Source organism: Cyprinodon tularosa, unplaced genomic scaffold (genome assembly GCF_016077235.1).
Source record: "Cyprinodon tularosa strain WSP-4 unplaced genomic scaffold, ASM1607723v1 ctg608, whole genome shotgun sequence".
NCBI classification, from domain to species: domain Eukaryota; kingdom Metazoa; phylum Chordata; class Actinopteri; order Cyprinodontiformes; family Cyprinodontidae; genus Cyprinodon; species Cyprinodon tularosa.
Window position 1 is genome coordinate 87,777 of NW_024039350.1, and position 19,644 is coordinate 107,420.

Genomic DNA, 19,644 nt, shown 5'->3' on the forward strand with positions numbered 1-19,644 from the left:
GAACTAGTTCAAAGTTCAGTTCACACATTTTAAAATGAACTAGTTCAGTTCATAGTTCACAATTCCAAAAAACGAACTAGTTCATAGTTCTTTTTTTTTTTTCATATATTGCTCAATTACACCATAGCCTACTGTAGAACCACAGACAGCAATTATTTTATCAGTTGTAACACTGAAACTGTGCGTCAGATTTCATCTTCATATCCAGTTTTGAATCCTTATCCAACCAGGGTTTACATTAGCATTGAGGGGACAGCATTTCCCCATTGTTGCTTTAACGCTTTGTTGCTGTCCATTCACTTCACACTAGTAGCAGCTGCAGCTTTCACCCCTACAGTATATTCTCAAAAACATCAGGAAAAATGTGCTGCTTGAATGGTCTTTTTTATGAGGAATTATTAAAAGAAAAATAGGAAAGTAGTCTTTAAGGTGCAAATGTTTTTTTTTTATTTTAATAATTTTTTCCATTTGAAATTTCATTTCAGTACATACTAAAAAGGAATCCTGGAAATTATACCAGGCAGGTTTAACAAACAAGTTACATGGATAGTAAAACCCTCAAGAACAGGGGTCTTCTTTTCCAGACCAAGGACCCCCAAACTGATGGCGAGATGGAGCGGGGACCCCCTATTTATATATATTGTATGAAATTGTGTCCTATAGTCACTCTATTACAGATGGAGTAATGTAAAGAAATTAATTTCTCCCTGGGATTATTAAAGTTTTTCTGATTCTGATTCCTGGTTGTTGTGAAGGAAACGGTGCCCAGCTTGAAAGAGCTCCTGTGTGTCGCTGAATGTGAGCATTGATGACTGAAAGACATCTTCTGCCTCCATTTATCTGTTTACTACAGTGTGTTGATTTCATGTTAATGAGTATTTAAAGACATTTCAATTAGTGGGGGAAAAAAATGCAGGGGGAGAATATAAAAATATCAACTAACCATGCAGACCCTCATGCAGTACCTCCGTAGACCCCCTAGGGGTCGCGGATCCCCCGTTGAAGACCGATCAAGAAGATTTTACTAACACAAACTGAGGGACCAGGCTGAGGTAGGAATTTAAGGTTACTGAAGTGCGGATTTTTTTACTGAAAGCCGGCGGGCAAACTTGTTGCCATCATCCTCACCGACCACCTGGTCATAAAACTGTTTTAAGTCGCCTCCTTTTGTTTTGATGACGCACGCGGCTGTAGGCTACGACGCTGGTAGCTGGTGTTGCCAGATTGGGTGTTTCTCCCGCTACATATTAAGGCCTGTTTACGGTGTGATTTAGCTGGGGTTTCGCCTGGAGGGCTTTATAGAAATCTGGCAACTTATTGAACGGAGTTGAACTGAGAGAGCGTGCCGTTCACAGACACCAGAATGAACGAGTTCACAATAACGTTCACCAGGCAATAATGCAGTACATTCAGTTCACGTTCGCCCAAAATATGAACGAGTTCATGAACTTTCGTTCAATGAACGCGTTCAGGCACAACACTGGTTACAGGAATTGTTTGATTGCAGTGAATGTTTTAAAAGGTGTGAATGAAAATATTAAGTTATCGGTACCACCATTTTGGTCCGGGCCTGTTTCATGAGATTTATTTCTTAAATTATTCTGTTGAAGGAGTGTTTAAAAGCAGCTCTGTTTAGTATTGATCTGAAAATAATTAGTGGAGTTTCTCCAAGAGTGCCAACTTACCTGTGAACTCATCTCTTAAAACACATGCACTAACAACATTAGTAGCTGTTGAAGTTGTGATGTAGCATGCAGAAGTTTGTCCAGCTACTGAAGGGTTGCTGGTTCAGATCTCAGCTCACTTGTCTCCTTGGGCAGGACACCTGAAACTTATTGGTGAAATGTTAATGGTGTTCAGGGGACATCTGTTAACACCCAGGACAGATGTGGCTACAATGCTTTAGACCAAGGGCCTTCAAACAAGTACCTCCTTGGACCCCCTAGGGGTCGTGAACCCCCTGTTGAAGACCTCCGCTTTAGACAGTGTAAGATTAATTACCAGTTATGCAGATGACACTGAGCTGTATTTTTCCAAAAACCATGTTGTTAACAATATCGTGTGTACTGTTAACTTTTGTTCACTAATGTTAAATAAATGTAACAATAATAAGAACATGTTCCAACCCTTAAAGAGTTAACAATTTAACTCTTTCAAAAGTGTTTTTTAAGTGTTTCCACCTATTTTTGGGAAGTTTTTTTCCTTTCTTCCAGCAGCTCTTCTTTCCTTTATGTTTTCTGGAATCTGCCTAAGTACCTCTTTTTGGTATCCATCGTCGCTAACACATTCTATGTAACAGATATGGTTTTAATCTATGCTCTGGATTACCCATAATTCCAATTCATAGTGTAAAAAATAAAATACTCAAATGCATCGTTCTTTTAAGGTCTTTATTGCAGTTTAAAACATATTAAATGAGTGTATTTTTTACCACCCATCTAATGAACTATACACAGCTATTAACATAGTAATGAAAAGCACCACTGTCTGCTTTTCTATTGGTGACACGTTTAAACGGCTCACCATCCTGTAAAATGTCTGGAATGTGTTGGGGTATAAATAAGGTCCGGTCAATCAGACTAGTATCAGTTGGGTTTAAGAGGATTTTTTTTGCACCATTACATTTGCAAAAATAGGTCCTAGTCCACATTTGCGTAGGGGGCCTACCAGGTGTCAGTGACGGGGCCCCTAAGAGGTCGGGGGCCCCTAAGCAACTGCAGTCTCTGCTTACCGATAGTTACGCCATTGCATGGATGTCAAAAAGCTAACAAATTGGACTTTTACTCTCACTGTTTGGAAAATATGTTCTTATTTAGTGTGATTTTTGGATAAATCAGGAAAATGTTTATCTAATGAGAAATTAAAATTGATATCGGAATTATGGAGTATGTACACCAATGGCTTGCCGTAGCCCTGTCCTCGCTTCTTCAGTCAGAGAGGGGGGTGGGGGTGGGGGGTACCGCCGCACTTTGACTTCCCAGCTCTGACATAGCGTCACCGGTGAAACCAGAAGACGCACTCCAGTCCGCACCCACACAGAGAGAAGATGTCCGAGCCCAACAAGTACCGTGAGTGGATCCTGGAAACTATCGACTCCCTCCGCTTGAGGAAAGCCCGTCCGGATCTGGAAAGGATTTGTCGAATGGTTCGGAGGCGCTACGGGTCTGACCCAAACCGAACCAGGACGGAGCTGGAAAAACTCATCCAGGAGCAGACGGTGCTCAAAGTTAGCTACAAGGGATCCATCTCCTACCGAAACGCGGCTAAGGTGCAGAGGAAATGCAGAAAGAGGAGCGACTTGGACCGAGGCGCAGATGCGGCGCGGAACAAACCCGATCATCCGAACAACAACGGCGACAGCGCGCACAGCTTCACCGACCCGGAGGAGGAGCCGCCGGATCCCCGCGGCGGAACATCCACCAGCAGCCGCAACAAAAAGCTCCAGCCTTCCTGCTGCTTCAGCGGTGGCGCAACAACGAGCTGCGCTGTCGGGAGCGGCTGCGAGGAGGAGAAAGCAAGTGCACCGAGAGAGGAGGGATTAGGACGGCCGGGAGCGGGGGGCTGCCCCGGAGCAGACACTGTGGAGGACGGGGGGAAGAAGTCCGATCTGTCCGGAGCTGAGACTTGCTCCGACAGCCGAGCTCAGACCCAGAGGCAGACCGAGTCCAAACTTCCACTCACAGGAGGGAGCAACAAAGCAGCGCACCGCCACGCCAACTCAGAGCTGCGCGACAAACTGACGGCTCTGTCCGAGAGAAGCCACCGAGGAGGAGCAGGAGGAGCAGGGGGCTCCTCCGCCGCGACCAGAGGCCACGTGAAGCCGCTGGGCTTAAAGGAGATCCTGGGCTACCTGAGCAGCCAGGAGCAGCTGTCGGAGGAAAAACTGACCCGAGGCAAAGTCAAAGCGGTGATGGAGAGAGAGGTGGAGAGGGGCAGGCTGCGCAGGACGCGCTGCGGGAATATCACTCTCCCTCTGCGGGGGATTGAGAATCCGCCCGCTGACAGACTTGTTGGGAGAAGCGCACTGCAGGACGAGCGCGCAGCGGCGAAGGTGGGCAACTTATTATTTCTAACACGTCTGGCGCCACAGAGCTGCCTGGATGCGCTCATCAATGATTGATAGCTGTTTCAAACAGCAGGCATGGCACCGAGGCGCGCGGGATGATGAATAATTACAGGAAACCTGTCACTTGGACGTAGCCAGGCTGCTCTGTTTGGTTTCCACCGTAGCTCGGTTAGCACTTCGATGCGTCTCTTTTTATTTATTTTTTTGCGCCGCATCTGATCGCTCCATCGTGTGCGTGTAGGTCGACTTTCTGCACAAAAGGTGCGGGGATGCTGAAGTTAGTGTCCGATTCGGCGAAGCGGGCCCTTCCAAAACCTTGGAGCTTCTGGAACCGCTTGAAATAAAATTATGAAACACTTAAATCTATTTTGTTTTCATTGCATAATCTTTAAAATACAGTTTGGTTATTATTTTAACGTTTTAACTTATGAAAACTTTTAACACGTCTATTTCTGGTGGCAGTTTTCTTATACAACTTTAAAAATCTGCTAGATTTAAACTGAACCAGATGTTCTTATAATTTCAGATTATAGAAAACTCAATTTAGGATACGTTAATCTTTTTTATTTTCAACTTGTAAAAGATTAAAACAAAAATCCCCAAAAGATTTCTTAAAGATTTTTAGCAAATTGGGTTTCAGGATTATCTTAGTTTTGGACGTGTTTATGAAGTAAATCTATCTTTAAGGAGGTTATAAAAAGCAAATGAACTTCAGAATAAACTTCAAGTGGTGTTTTTAGGTTACCTAAGGGGTTCATAAAAGCATAACTAATCTAAATAAGAAACCTCATAACATTACACTACGGACATTACAGATTACAACATCATTTGTAATTCATTTTCTTTTACAACATTTGAAAAACCCCTGCAGAGGCTAAAATTGGGCAAATAATGCATACAAAGCTATTAACATGTTTTATCTATAGGCGGAGTCTTTTTAGGATGTGTCCCATGTAGGGTGCCTTAAAATTTAAAGTAAAGCTTTACAAAATTACCTTTTAGACATGGTAAAAAACACGAATAAGTAAAAAACAACAACATTTTAACCATGATGGTGCTTCAAATTATACAGTCTGCCATTAACACAGAACTGTTATGTCTAGATTTGCTCTGCTTAGATTTTTTTTAGCTATTTAGAAGTGAGGTTCTGTAAAGTTCAGTTATAGTTTCCTTAGGTGTGTTGTCAGGTGAGTTTGTCAAAGCACTTATAAACTCCTAGTTATGTAAGCAAAGAGCTTTACAGCAAAATATATCCTCTGCATTTAACCTCCTTTACAAGGGACAAGTATAACCCAGACGTGAAGTTCCAGATAGAAATGCATGATTACTCACAGTTCATCTAAAGAAAAACTTTGCAGTTACTTGCATTAGAAGCAGATCCATTTGATAAAATGTTTACAAGTCTGCTGACATCTGAAGCAGACTTTCAGCTTCTCACCCAACTGTTACCAAATCAACACATGGCTGAATACACAAACCTTTCTATTATTAAGTGATGCTTTTATATCTCTAAGCATGATAAATAAATGTGTATTACTTAGTTTAATATTGGTTTTAGGGGTCAGGACCATTACGATCTAAAGCACAGATTGGGTATGAAATGCATCTTTAAGGATTGCATTTGTTAGCCCCGTTATTCCGGTCGGTCATCAGGAATCTTAAGAAAAGCCTTGAAATGAAGATTTTCTTCTAGTTTAACTAAATAAGAATTCCTCATATCACTAACTTAGATTGGTTTGTATTTAGTTCAAACTGGCCAGCTGTCCTTCTGCATCACCACAGCATGACGCCCCCGCCACCTTGCTTTGCATTTAGAATAGTACATTCATTGCTCTATAATCTGACATGCTTATTTATTTTTATTTTTTTTCTTAAGTTAGACCTGTGGAGGTCGTCTTATTTTGCAAGTTTACCCAGTCTTGGAGTCCCAGGATTTTTTTTTCTTTTTTTTTTCTTTTTCAGATTTAATACATATTTAACCAACTACAAACTGTGTTGCATGCAGTAGGCAATTAAAAAAAAGGGAAAAAAAGCTCAGAATTGACAGTTCTAACTCTTTTAGGACAAATTAATTGTCGTTGAATTTAACAGAGTGGTTTTGTAGCCGTAGCACCGAATCAGATGCTAACTTCAGCGCTGCACGCACAGAGGAGCGGGCGGCTCCCAGGACCAGCAGAGAAGAGCGCCGCTGGGAGCCATCCCAGCCTCTGGGCTCCTTTCCATGTTGTGTCGCTTGGATTCCCTTCATATGAAGTTAACGTCGGCTGGTGCGCTCCATGTCAGGCGATGTCTGTGAAAAAAGAAAAAGAAAAAAACTTGAGGCCGGTGGAGGGGCTCATCCAGTTTATTGCTGTTTGTTTCTCTCCTCCCCCCTCGGTGCCTCATTAAAACCTTTCTATGGTCCCTGACACCCCCCCCCCCTCCCCCCTGGATTAGACTCCAGTGAGCTGCTCGTTATTTCTGATATTTGTCTCTTTTCTAGCCATAACCCTCCTTTTCCATGTGATGTTTATAAAGAGGACATTTTTAAAACTTGTCTACAGACTCCACCTCCAGCCACTCTGGAGGACGAGGCCATGGAAACCTGTGAGAAGGAAGAGGAGGAACAGGGAGGACATGAGGAAGAGAAAGAGGATGATGATGATGATGATCCCAGGAGTTCTGATGAGGATGGAGGACTTTCCCCGGTAGCCATGACAACCGAAGCTGGACTTGCTGAGAACAACAGAGAAGATGTGGGCTTTGAGAGAGAGCTGAAGGAGGAGAGCCCCCAGCAGCAGAGGCAGGATGGAGAAGGTGTGTGGCTTCAATTATGTTCTGCTGCCTCTAGCTTTAGGTTCTTCTAAGTTTATTAGTTTTGCAACATTCACAACCACATACTTGGATGTATTTTGTCAGGATTTCAGATGAATAACTAACATTACTGGTACATTTTAATGATCGTAGCACGTATTGCCTGAACCCCTGCTCTCTACCAACTTTCAGTAGTTCAAACTCAGTGAGATTGGAAAAGGTCTGAGTCTTGCTACAGCTTTAATTCTGGACTCTGACTGGGCCTTTTCCACTTTGAGCCAAGCTCTTCCTCTGTAGGTCTAACTTTAAAAGTTTGGCTCTCTCTAGTATTTCCCTGTAACTCCATCCATCATGATCTTTAACCAAGCCTCCCCGTCTCAAAGATAGCATTCCCACAGCATGATGCTGCCACCACTATGGTTTGCTGTGAGAAAAGGTTGTCGTGGGTAGTTTGTTGACTAGTTTTCTGGCATCAACAGAGTTTTGCACGTTGGACAAAAATCTGATCTGTCCAGAACGTCTTCATTTTCACTTTCCTTTTCCACAAACTGCAGACTTACAGTTGTCTCAGTTACACTGTCCCATCTAATAATAATAATAATAATAATAATTTAACTTTATTAGGGCTGCACAGTCGGCAGTGGGTAGCACTGCTACCTTGCATCAAGAAGGTTCGGGGTTCGATTCCTGGCCCAGGATCTTTCTGCATGGAGTTTGCATGTTCTCCCTGAGCATGCGTGGGTTCTCTCCTGGTACTCCGGCTATCTCCCACAGTCAAAAAGCATGACTGTTAGGTTAATTGGCTTTCGAAATTCTCCTTAGGTGTGAGTGTGTGTGTGTGTGAATGGTTTTTTGCCCTGTTTGTCTCTGTGTAGGCCACCAGCACCCCTTGCAACACCACCTGGGATAAGCTTGTCAGAAAATGGATGTATGGATGAACTTTATTAATCTCACAATGGAGAAATGAACTCCATTTAACCCATCCCCTTGGGGAGCAGTGGGCTGCCACTGTGTGGCACCCGGATAGCAGTGTGGGGTTTAGGGTCTTCCTCAAGGACCCAGAGTGGCAGTCTGCGGGAGTTGAACCAGGACCCAAGCGAAATCTAACCACTAGGCCACCATTCCCCCCCTTTTTTTTGTTTCCTTTTTATATAATAATTTGTCTGAGCAGTTGATCTCTGCAGCTCCTCCAGTGTTACCATGGTAATCTTTATTACCTTTTTGATCAACTTCCATTACTTTCCTTGTACTTAACAATCATGCTTTATGTTTGTCATAAAAATAGATTTAAGTAAAATGCGGAAAAAAAGTGAAACATGTTTACAATTACTTTTTTATAACAAATCAATGTTTGAACAAATTTCACATAGTTTTACTTTTTTCTCCTGTTTTTTTATTTTTTTTTGGAGGAGTAAACATTACTCCTTCAAAGTGAATGTTTTAACTTTAACCTTAACTCTTTCTTCTTTATTTCCTCTCATTCTGCTTCAGCTGCTTGCTCCTCAGCGATGTCTGAGCTTGACCTTCCTCTAGAGACCCAGTCTCCACCTCCTGACGGAGCCTCCTGGTCTGAGTGTAACGGCGCACACCCGGAGGAGGCAGCTTTCACTTCCGATCATTTAGTGAGTGAATCATCCATCCTGTTCTCTTTTATCACTGCTCCGTTTTTTTTTAAATAAAAACAAGGTAGGTTAGCTTACTATTTTAATCAAACTATCCATCATTTGGTGTTGCAAATCATTTATAGTTTGAAATAGTTCAGGTTTGGGTAGGATTTCTTTTTTTATATATAGGTTGGGTTCAGAGCTGAAAATGACATCTGCCTGGTAATCTGAAAAGCTGGCTAATTTAGGTTAGATGGTTTGCCGTTATACGGCACTCTGATTAAACAATGTTTGGGGGAATATTTTCTACCTTAAAGCTGCTTTAAACTTCTCCAGACCTTCTTCCCTGACTGGTCTATGATATTTCTTGGCTTTCATGATGCTCATTGTCCACAGATATTCTCCAACAAAATTCTTCAATGAGCTGCTTGATTCATCCTGAGTTTAAACTACCAACAATTTTACTCTTATTTATTAATTAGGTGAGTTTAGTTTGCTGTGTCTTTAATTATAAAGTTTTTAGATAAAGACGGGGTTCATTGCACACTTTTCCACATCCTATCTGTAGAAAAGTTCAAATAAGCTGTTTCTTTTTCACAATTAAGCTCCTCTGGTTTGGTTATTTACATAAGATCTCAGTAAAAGATGACTAAGTCCGCTGTTGATGACAGGTTCGAAGGTCTCGTGCGTCTCAAATTTGAAACACAATACGAATACACATTGTGGATTAACCAATCTATCTTCTATAATGTGGTTTTACTGGCTTTGGTTATTAACACGGATGCAACAGTGACTGCTGCTGCGTAACGTCCCCCACTCACCACATCAGCAGGGTTGCCAAATGTCACTGACTCTCGTTTTCCAGCCCAAAACATTCCATAAACCGCCTGAATGTACAAAATCTTGCCCAATTTGAACCAAAGTCTATTGATCTCTTAGGCCGTAGGTATTCAACAGGGGGTCCGCGACCCCAAGGGGTCCGCTGAGGTACTGCATGGTTTTGGTTTTGGTTGATTAGACTTTTTTTTTTTATATTCCCCCCTGCAGTTTTTTCCACTAACTGAAATGTCTTTAAATCCACATTAACATGAATTCAGCTGATTGTAGTAAATAGATAAATGGAGGCAGAATATGTCTTTTAGTCATCAATGAACACATTCAGCGACACACAGGAGCTCTTTCAAGCTGGGCACCGTTTCATTCACAACACCTGTCCCATTAACCAGGAATCAGAAATACTTTAATAATCCCAGGGAGAAATTACTTTTGTTACATTACTCCATCTGTAATAGAGTGACTATATGACCAATTTGATAGAACACAATTTCATACAATATATATAAAATTAGGGGGTCTCCCCATCAGTTTGGGGGTCCTTAGCCTGGAAAACATTGAAGACCCCTGTTTTATGCCATAAATCTAAAGAAAAACATTTTTTACCCATAAATGGCCATCCTAAACTGCCAGATTGGGAAACATCCCAGCTTGGCAACAATGCATGTAAGATGGGAAACGTTAGATTTAGATGCAGAACCCAATCATGCACCACAACATATTATTGCAAAATATTCAAAGATAAATTCGCCTAATATAAGAGGAATGTCGTAGTTTGGTTTAAAGAAAGCATTTCAGTTGTATTATAATTTAGTTTGTCGCATGGATTTTATAGTTTGAAGAAATAGGATTTTACAGTTTGAAGAAATAGAAAATTACACCATATAACAACCGTCATAAGGATGTGGTAGGAGGTAGGAGCTATGGCTGGAGAGTAATTGTTGGGGCCGGTATGGTTTAAAGAGGGCCGGTCCTCGCACGCTGAGTTTAGGCCCGGCCCACCGGGCAAATGCCTGGTATTGTCATGATGGGCTTTAAGGTTCTAACACTCAGAAAACCAAGGGTAAATGTTGGCGTTGAGGTAGTGACAGTTCGCTGCTCAAATACTCCTCTGTTGATGACCCAACAAGCTGCAGGTGTGCGAGGAGGCCCAAACGAGGAGAGGGCCCCATCTAGTGGCGGAAAGGGAGAACAAAAGAAAACACAAAATCAACCCACACAAACTGGAATCCTAACAGGTATCTTAGAGTACCAGTCAGAGCCTGCGGACGTCTGAATACTTTTTGTTGTTCTGTGGGCACGGCTCAAAGAAAAGGTTGTATTTTCTTTTATTCCAGCAGATATAAAACAGAAAGTTTTTATAGGCAATGTATGTGGCCTTATGTTGACCTTTTTTGAGAAGTTTGGAATATTTTAGGTCATTAGAAAGATTTCAGTGAGTAGGAACGCTATAAAAATGGACTCTTGGTAAAGATTGGCTTCCCACTGAGTCAGTGAGATCGTATTTTTATCTCCTAGAAGATGTTTTATCATTTTTCTAAGCGAAGCAGAAAGATCCTGTTGAATTAAGTGAGTTTATGGGTGTTTAGGATACACTCCAGCGCCTGGCTGGGGGTGTGACTCATCAGCCTTGGCAGCCTGGGCTCCCCCATTGCTGCGCTTCATACCTAGCACATCATCATTCACACTCCCACAGCAGATGGTCTTAATGTGCTGCTGCAGTTTTGTCATTATGCAGCCACCTCCTCTTGTCCTTCAGAGGTTGATTCACTTTAGATGCTCGCTTTCTCCTTGGATTTTGTTTGACCTTTTTTTTTTTTTAATTGTTCATGTTTTCTCCACACAGAGTTATACACAGCGTGATGAAATAAACCTCACCGCCTCAAGCTTCAGCAGTAAGTTTCCCTCTCGATAAGTTCAGTACCTGAGTTTTTTTTTGGGCATGTTGGTGTTGTTGACCTAATATTTCACCTGTAGACGTGGAGTATAAAACAGAGGTTGGTGCTTCGTCCTGCATGCTCACACCAACTGCCTCTCCCAGGGACTCCAGCCTCCCTGAAGAGCAAGGTATAAACCACAGCAGTGGAGGGTGAGTATAGCAAACCAGAAAACATCCCTCCATAGATGAATAGCTTATCTTGTTGGCAGCCTTCCTTTAGCATGAGAACCAATTCATTTTCTTCCAATGAGGCGCTTCTTTCAATGATTTTGATCTTTGTTTAGACCAACAGTGATGCTGAACCGTAATATTTCCTTTTAGCTTCTGCTGACAAACACGATTCATTTGGAAGAAAAAGTAACTCCACAGCATAACGCTACCACCACCCTGTTTCACTATGCATTTGTTGTTCTCTCACCAATGCATAGTGTAAGTATAGTTATGTGAGACCAAAAAGCTTTGGTTAGATTACACCTCAGCTGTTTTTAATTCAAACCCTTGCTTTAGCTGAAATATGCAAAAAAAAAAAGGAAATGTTAGGAAAATCCTGCAAAGACAGTGGTTCTTTATTTACGGTTTAATTGATTCCCAAGAACTGCTTGGCAGGTGTATTTCTCTGGAAAAAATAAAATTAAAGTTGCTTTATCAATTTGTTAGTTTTAGGGTGAGACGCTAATGCCACCAGATTTTTTTGACATATTTTTCCACCTTCTCACCCAAAATATTTACCGTATTTTCACGACTATAAGGCGTACATAAACGTCTTTTTTTCCCCCTCAAAATGTGCGGGGCGCCCTTTGGTGCGGTGCGCCCTATGTGTGTTGCAAGTGCGACTTTTGAGACCACCTCATTGAGGAGATGATGAAAGAGTGGCTGAATGTAAGGAGACCAGGTGTTTTTTTTTTCCACTCATCACCACACCATCGCAGTTAATCTGACTCCATGCGTGCCCATCTCACAGCTGATGTGAAAAACATGGTGAAACAAATTAATGCGCTCGCTGTGAACCGGACGCAGCAGGTGCAGCAGAAGCAGCGAGTTTAGATGCAAAGTCAATGGTTGACGCGCGTATAGGCGCAGTAAAAGGTCCCGCAGCGCGTTATGAGCAGCAGGCGCAGCGCTTCGGGAGCGCGCCGCCAACGCGCTGCTGCTGCTCGAGATGGAAAAAATTGAAGTTTTGCTGCTGGAAGCGCCGCATCAACGAATCAGAGAAGCTGATCTGGGAGCTGACAGCGAGACAGACACAGCGCTCTGATGACATATTAAGGCAAATGGAAAGGGCTGGACGGATGAGGAGATGATGAAAGCTTGGCTGAGGCAGTTTTGTGAGGAGACCAGGTGTTTTTTTCCACGCATCACCATCGCTGCGTGCCCATCTCACAGCCGATGTGAAAAACATGGTGAATCAAATGAACGCTGTGCTCGCCGTTATCTCGGGGGTCTGACAAAGGAACTTCAACCGCTCGACATCGGTGTGAAGCGGCCGTTCAAAGTAAGGCTGCGAGCGGCGTGGGAGCGATGGATGACAGACGGAGACCACAGTTTCAGGATAAGTGGAAGGCAGCGCCGGGCAAGTTACGCCACCTTTAGCGGATGGATTGTAGATGCTTGGACTAACGTGTCTGCTGGCTCTGTTGTTCAAGCTTTTGCAAAAGCCGGCATTATTTCTGAGGAGCCGCGCTGCACGGAAAGTGACTGACAGCGAAGAAGGGGAAATTGGCATGTCTGATTTAGCGCAGCTGTTTAATTCAGAAACAGAGGATGATGACTTTGATGGGGTTGATTAATACTTTGTAATAAATACATGAATAAAGCACAAACATACTCAGTTTTGCTCCCGCTCTATTTTTCTACCTGAAAACTTAATTCAACAGCAGCATCTGGGCCGGGTCTCCTCCTCTTCACCGCGGCGGCTGGCAGGTGTTTTTTCATCTAAATAATCTAAATCTTGCAGCTATATTTGCTGTGATCAGTGGGAATAAAGTAGTTTTAATATGTTTTTAAGTGAGAAAGTCCACCTGAAAACTTAATAATTGCAGTCAGTTCATCCAGATTATCTATTTCTGTCGGAGCCGCTCAGACCCCCACATACCAGCGGTGCACCGACAGCAGAAATCCCTTCAACAGCAGCCTCTAGGCTGGGTAGCCTCCGGGTTCATGCAGTGGCTGGCAGGTGTTTTTCATCTAAATCATTTAAACTGCAGGCACCAGGATACCGGCAATAAAAGCGAACATATTCCGTCGGCAGGTTTCAGGATTTTACGTTAATTTAGGAGTGATCACAGCACTGTGTCATCTGCGATGTGTCTGTCTCACGGCCAGCTCCCAAGTTTGATCAATACTTTGTAATAAATACATGAATAAAGCACAGTCATACTCAGTTTTGCCCCCGCTGTATTTTTAAATACGCAGTAGAGGTATTTAAAGGTAGTAGAGGACATGTACCTGTATATAAAAAACGCGCCCTATAGTCCGGTGCGCCTTATGTGTGTGTTAAATACAGAAATGGCACACATAACTGAGACTGCGCCTTTTAGTACGGTGCGCCTTATGGTCGTGAAAATACGGTAGTAGAATTTCCTTTCATTTATACAAGTGTTGCTGTTGACAGATTTTTTGCAGAGCAATGTGCACATTTTAAATCCCCTGTACCTGCACTCCAGATCTTCGGGTACCCTGTAGGTTTTGTAAAACTCAGGTCTGACTTATTGTTTTCTTCAAGGCATTTGAATTTGGACAGCACCAGAGTAAGCCCTGTATTCTGGACCGTGTCTGATGTGGTCAGTTACATCACAGCTGTGGGTTTCCCTGAGCAGGCAGCTGCCTTCAGGACCCAGGTGAGGCTGTTTTTTCTCTTTCTGCCACTGGAGGGCGCCTTAGAATGATCTAGTGAACCAAGCTTCACCAGCCTTCATTCTATGCTTTGCTCTTATTAAAGGAAATTGATGGGAAGGCTCTCCTCCTGATGCAGCGCAACGATGTCCTTACTGGGCTGTCAATCAAACTTGGACCTGCCCTCAAGATCTACGAGCGCCACATAAAGGTTCTGCAGAAAACACACTTTGAGGACGATTTCTGCTAACAACATGCAGCAAATAGACTCAGACTGTTCTCTTACTATCTAAATATACAGCTAAAGTAGTATACAAATGCATGCATGATAGAAGGTAGGATTAGTTTTTCTGCTAGTGAGGAAGTCAACAGTCAGACTCAGTTCATGTTGGAGTCTCTGCTGCCTGTTTGGTCTGTATGGAAATGTGGCTGGATTTTATAGTAGGATTTTTCTACTGAACGAAGCACAAACGACAGCCAACAAAAAGTAGAATTTTAGAACATTTTCATATGTAAAGATTCAATACAAATGTTTACTTTCTTGATGCACTTTTCCTTTTTTATATTAACTGATCTGCGTAAGCCTGTGATTTTTGTTGTATCTAATGCACATGGTGTCAGAACTCATGTTTTGGTTAAATGATAGGTCTGTGGTGTGAGAACCTCACACTTGTAGGTCAGCTTATTGTTTGTATAGTGGACAAATTTTTTTTATATATATATATATATATATATATATAAAAAGCAAACTCTTAACACCACAAAGTAAATAGTGAGCTTTCATCTGATGAGTTCAAGCTCAATGGGTGCTTGTCTTAAGCGGTTCTGCAGATGATATGAGTATTTTTGTCTGTAGCCCGAGGGAACTGAATTGTCCTGGAAGAATTTGCAATAAAAGGTCCAGAATATTTCACACATCATTTCCTAAAGGTTGGATTTGACCTTTTAGATTATGTCAAGAATAATTTTCACTAATTTGCTCTTTAGCTAAAACCAAGGTTAACAATTCAAACTTGTAATTAGGATCTAAATTGAGTTTCTCTGTAAAGAAAATCTTTTTAAGTTGTTGATTACCTTTTTAATGGTTTATGGACAGGTTCTTGTATCTTATTTATCGCTGTAACCAGACGCTTCTCATAAAAAATAATAAAAATTATAATTAGAAATAAATAAGTCATGATCAAACCTCTGCAGTACTAGATAGTTACTTAAGCCATTTAAATCAGCTTTCACATCTACACAGGACTGGATTTGGACAGTTTATAAGCTAAAAGATCAAGAGCAAGAACATGCCTTCTCTACTTTAGTTGTTCTGTCTATTGACTTTCCATTGCTGCAGAAATCTCTATGTAGCAAAGAAAATGTTGGTCCCACAGGTTCTAATGTTCAGTAAAAACCAGTTGAAGTCTTCTCTATTCTGCTCAGTCCCTTGTCTTTATCGACCCGTCCTTAAAACCATAACAAAAGAATATTTTCACATTCGTATGTTTGAGGTTTTTGCATTGGAATTTAAAATTGTTATAACGACTTGGGTTGGATTTATTCCAGTTTATCTAACCTGGAATATTAACTCTTCTGTTCTTTACAGTTTATTCTCTCAAAATTAAGTGGTAATAGTCGGCTTTTTAAAGGAGTCCTTTCTTATTTGGTCACATGTCTTTAGAATTTTTTTTTACCATAACAGTAAATCTATTGAGTAAAAACAGTTTGAATATGAACTACAGAGATGTTTAGTTGCAGCTCTTTATGACAACTGGTCTAACCAAGATTTCTTTATCCAATTAACAAAAGCAAACACCTAGAAATTACAATTTTGATGTATTCTTGTTCATATTATTCCCTTCAGTCTCACTGATTCTCTGCATGAAAACATACTAAATATTTATGAGTATGAACAGGGACGCACTAATAAATAAATAATAATAAGTCCTGTTTGCTCTCTGTTTAAATCTTTTTTGTGCACATGGGCAGAAGAAACTATGTTCCACCATGTGCTTATCTGATATGTTCATTAAACTGTTGGTGCAAATGAAATATTTAATAGTCCCTTTTTGAACCATTGCTGATATGAAATAAGCAGATATTCCAGGTTTTGCACTAAACATTTGTTGCTGCTTTCTTTTCCCTTTTTTAAGCACATTGGTTTGTTTGACAACAATTTATACTGAGAGACGTTCCTCTTTGTGCATTTCAACCTTCTCTACCTCTTGCTTTATGTTTAGTTGACAAAGCATTTTCTGTCATTTCATCCTGTTTTGGATTAGATGCAAATGTTTGAAGAAAAGGTTGTGTTTGACAATGTAGAAAATGTCTTTTTTTCCCCATGTGTTACTTGTTAATGAACAATTTAAAAATTAAAGGAGAAAAAAGATTTAAAGTTCTCATTCATTCTTGTCATCTTGCACATCAGGAGTGTACAGTCTGAAACATTTTTATATTTTTGTCATCATTACAACAAAACCTTCAGTGTATGCGTTCTTGTTTTTATGCAGCAGACAAACACAAATAGAGCATAATATTTAGAGATTTTAAAATTATTTTGATCCAATTTTCATGGTTAGCTTCAAGTCTTTAAGTCACCATCTTCCAACATCTATAAACTAAAACTTTTGCTCTTTAGAAAAACACATAAATAGAAATGGGAAAAAAAATGTACATTTGTGTTATGCTCTAACTTCATTCTATGTTATCTAATCAAATAAAATTCCTACTTTCATAAGTTGTTCTGTGAACACAAAGTCAAGTCAAACATATTTCCACCAAAAATTCTTGACTAAATAGTGAAACTCAACTACGCTAAGCTACTATGTACACAAAATAGAAGAAAATAAAATATTTGAAAACCATAATCAGAGTGATACACTGATGACACAGTTCAGCATGGATTTTATGTTTGAGAACTAAGCTTAGCTTGAAGAGTTTGGAATTAGGTCAAATTGGCTTTCAGCTAATTTAGAGCAATTGGAATGATATATTTTGTAAAATAATATTTTATTAAAAGATATTTCTTAAATCAGTCCATCAGCCACCTGCGAGCTGCCACTCTAAGGTGGTGGGGTTGTTTGAGTGCCAGAATGATCATATGAGCCATGTTGTCCTGGTCTCCCATGGCAAAAGGTCCTAGGTGACAGGTCAGACTAACAGCAGCACAGAACGCCCTTACGGAAAGAATAAAACAAAGGACCATGATGTTGTCGGCAACCCCGGAGCCAGGCCTGGGGTTGGGGCTCGCATACGAGCACCTGGTGGCCGGGTCTTTGCCCACGGTGCCCGGCTGTGCCCAGCCCAACGGACGATGTTGGCCCACCCTCCTGTGGACCCACCTTAGGGGTCCACAGGAGGGTTGGCGCACCCTCCTGTGGACCCTACAGAGGGATCCGTAGGGGTCGTGCAGCTTGTGCGGTGGCAGAGGCAGAGTTTGGAGAGGCCATGGAGGACTATCGGTCAGCCGCGAAAGTATTTTGGCAAACTGTCCGCTGCCTTAGGAGGTGAAGCAGGACTTTACCAACACTGTTTACAGTGGGGGTGGGGAGTCACTGACCTTAACTGGGGATGCTGTCGGGCATTGGAAGGAGTACTTCGAGGATCTCCTCTATCCCGTTGTCACGTCTTCCGAGGAGGAGGCAGAATTTGGGGACTTAGAGAGAAACTCGCCCAACAACCAAGCTGAATTCACCGAGGTAGTTGGAGAGCTTCTCGGTGGCAAGGCTCTGGGGTGGATGAGATTCGTCTTGAGTACCTTTGTCCCGGTTGTGGCACACTTGACCAGCTCTATACCCTTCATCGGGTGCTCGAGGGTTCATGGGACTTCGTCCAACCAGTCCACTTGTGTGTTGTGGATCTGGAGAAGGCGTTCGACCGTGTTCCTCAGGGTGACCTTTGGGGGGTGCTCCGGGAGTATGGGGGGTGGGGCCCTCTGTTAAGGGCTTTCCGTTCTCTGTATGACCACAGCAGAAGCTTGGTTTGCATTGCCGACAGTAAGTCAGACCTGTTCCCGGTGCATTTTGGCCTCTGCCCGGGCAGCCCTTTGTCAACGGTTCTGTTCTTTACATTTAAGGACATGTTTCCAGACACAGCCAGGGATCAGAGTGTGTCAAGTTTAGGAACCTCAGGATATTGCCTCTGCTGTTTGCAGATGACGTTGTCCTGTTGGCCTCATCAAACCAGGAACTTTGTTGTGCACTGCAGTGGTTTGCAGCAGAGGGGGAAGTGTGAAAGTTGGCCCAGCTACCAGAAAAGATCCTCTCTGTGACAGGTAGCTCAAGGGAGGTGTGTTGTCAGTGCTTGTGAAAAAAGATGGTGTCATCCCAAACATGTTACTGTAAAGATTTCACTTATTGATCTAACACACAGCCAATACGGCGTGTGTTAGATCAATAAGTGAAATAATATCTGATTAAATTAGATATTTACCACCCCTACCGAGGAGGGCAATAAACATCTTAAAGTATCAGAAATATAAATTCCCAGCTGGCCGGGAATTGAATATAACAGTTATTCACAACATAAATATGCCATCCAACCTGGATTAGCATTGAATATAAATCCACAACACTAAAATCACACTAAAAGTCTTTTAAAACAAGTCTGTTTGTTAGCTTTTAGCTCCATTGTCCCTATTAACCAAACCTAACTAAATAAGCTAAAAGGGTCACAATCCGAATTATACCCCAAGGAACAATCTCAAAAGATTAAGAATAAATTGTCTAAACAGCTGATTTACAACTAAGCTAATCATTTAATAAAATATTAAATTACCAAATAATCTTTTTCACCTCTTGGATTTGAATTGTGTATTGGTTTGAACACATTCTGATATATCTAAATTAGTTATAAGCTAATATGACCTAATTCCAAACTTCTCAAGATAAGCTTTGATTCTTAAACATAATACTTATGCTGAATTGTGATATTGCTCCTTCATTTGAGTCATTATGGTTTTTAGCCTATGTACATAGTAGCTTATTAGCTTAGCTGAGTTCCTCTTGTTTAATTAATATTATTTACCTGAAACATGTCTGACCTGGATGAATGATATATGTTCATAAATTATTATATTTTAAGTAAAGGCTGTTGTGAATTTATTCCATATGTTTGTGTAGTGTTAACTGTTTGACCATCATTTGAGCTCGAATCACACTTTTATTTGTCATCCTAACACACAGCTAGTTGGGAGACTGGCCACTGAACAACACATGATAATCCTAAGATTTGATTGAATAACATAAAGTCACAACACCATATAATTGCATAACATGTAATGGCGCTCTCCAATGATCATTGTGCAAATGAGAATATAACTGAGATCATATTATTGATAAACTATGCGATACCATTAACACCGGTTATCACCACTAAATAATGAGACTCCCTAGGAGTTGTCAGAAGTCAAGCTGATTTCCGCGGAGCCGTACAACCATCCTCTGCAGTAAACTGACACATTGCAAAAAGAACATCGATCTCTAGAACAGGTGGTTCAAACTGGAGCAATGACCAGCCATCCTGCTTCTGGTCTGACTAATTGTCACTCCTTGGGGAAAAATGAGAGTCATTCAATTAAATCATGATCAATCTCC

General features: G+C 41.5%; 1 protein-coding gene across 1 annotated transcript; it reads left to right on the forward strand.

The window, feature by feature from the left end:
• The first annotated feature begins 2,957 nt into the window (after window positions 1–2,957).
• On the forward strand, window positions 2,958–14,784 carry samd1b (sterile alpha motif domain containing 1b). The gene is made up of 7 exons (XM_038307351.1): window positions 2,958–4,051; window positions 6,610–6,862; window positions 8,351–8,481; window positions 11,144–11,192; window positions 11,275–11,386; window positions 13,959–14,073; window positions 14,175–14,784. Exons 1-7 carry the CDS (start codon window positions 3,047–3,049, stop codon window positions 14,316–14,318), a joined length of 1,809 nt encoding a protein of 602 aa, XP_038163279.1. The 5' UTR covers window positions 2,958–3,046; the 3' UTR covers window positions 14,319–14,784.
• Window positions 14,785–19,644: the final 4,860 nt, after the last annotated feature.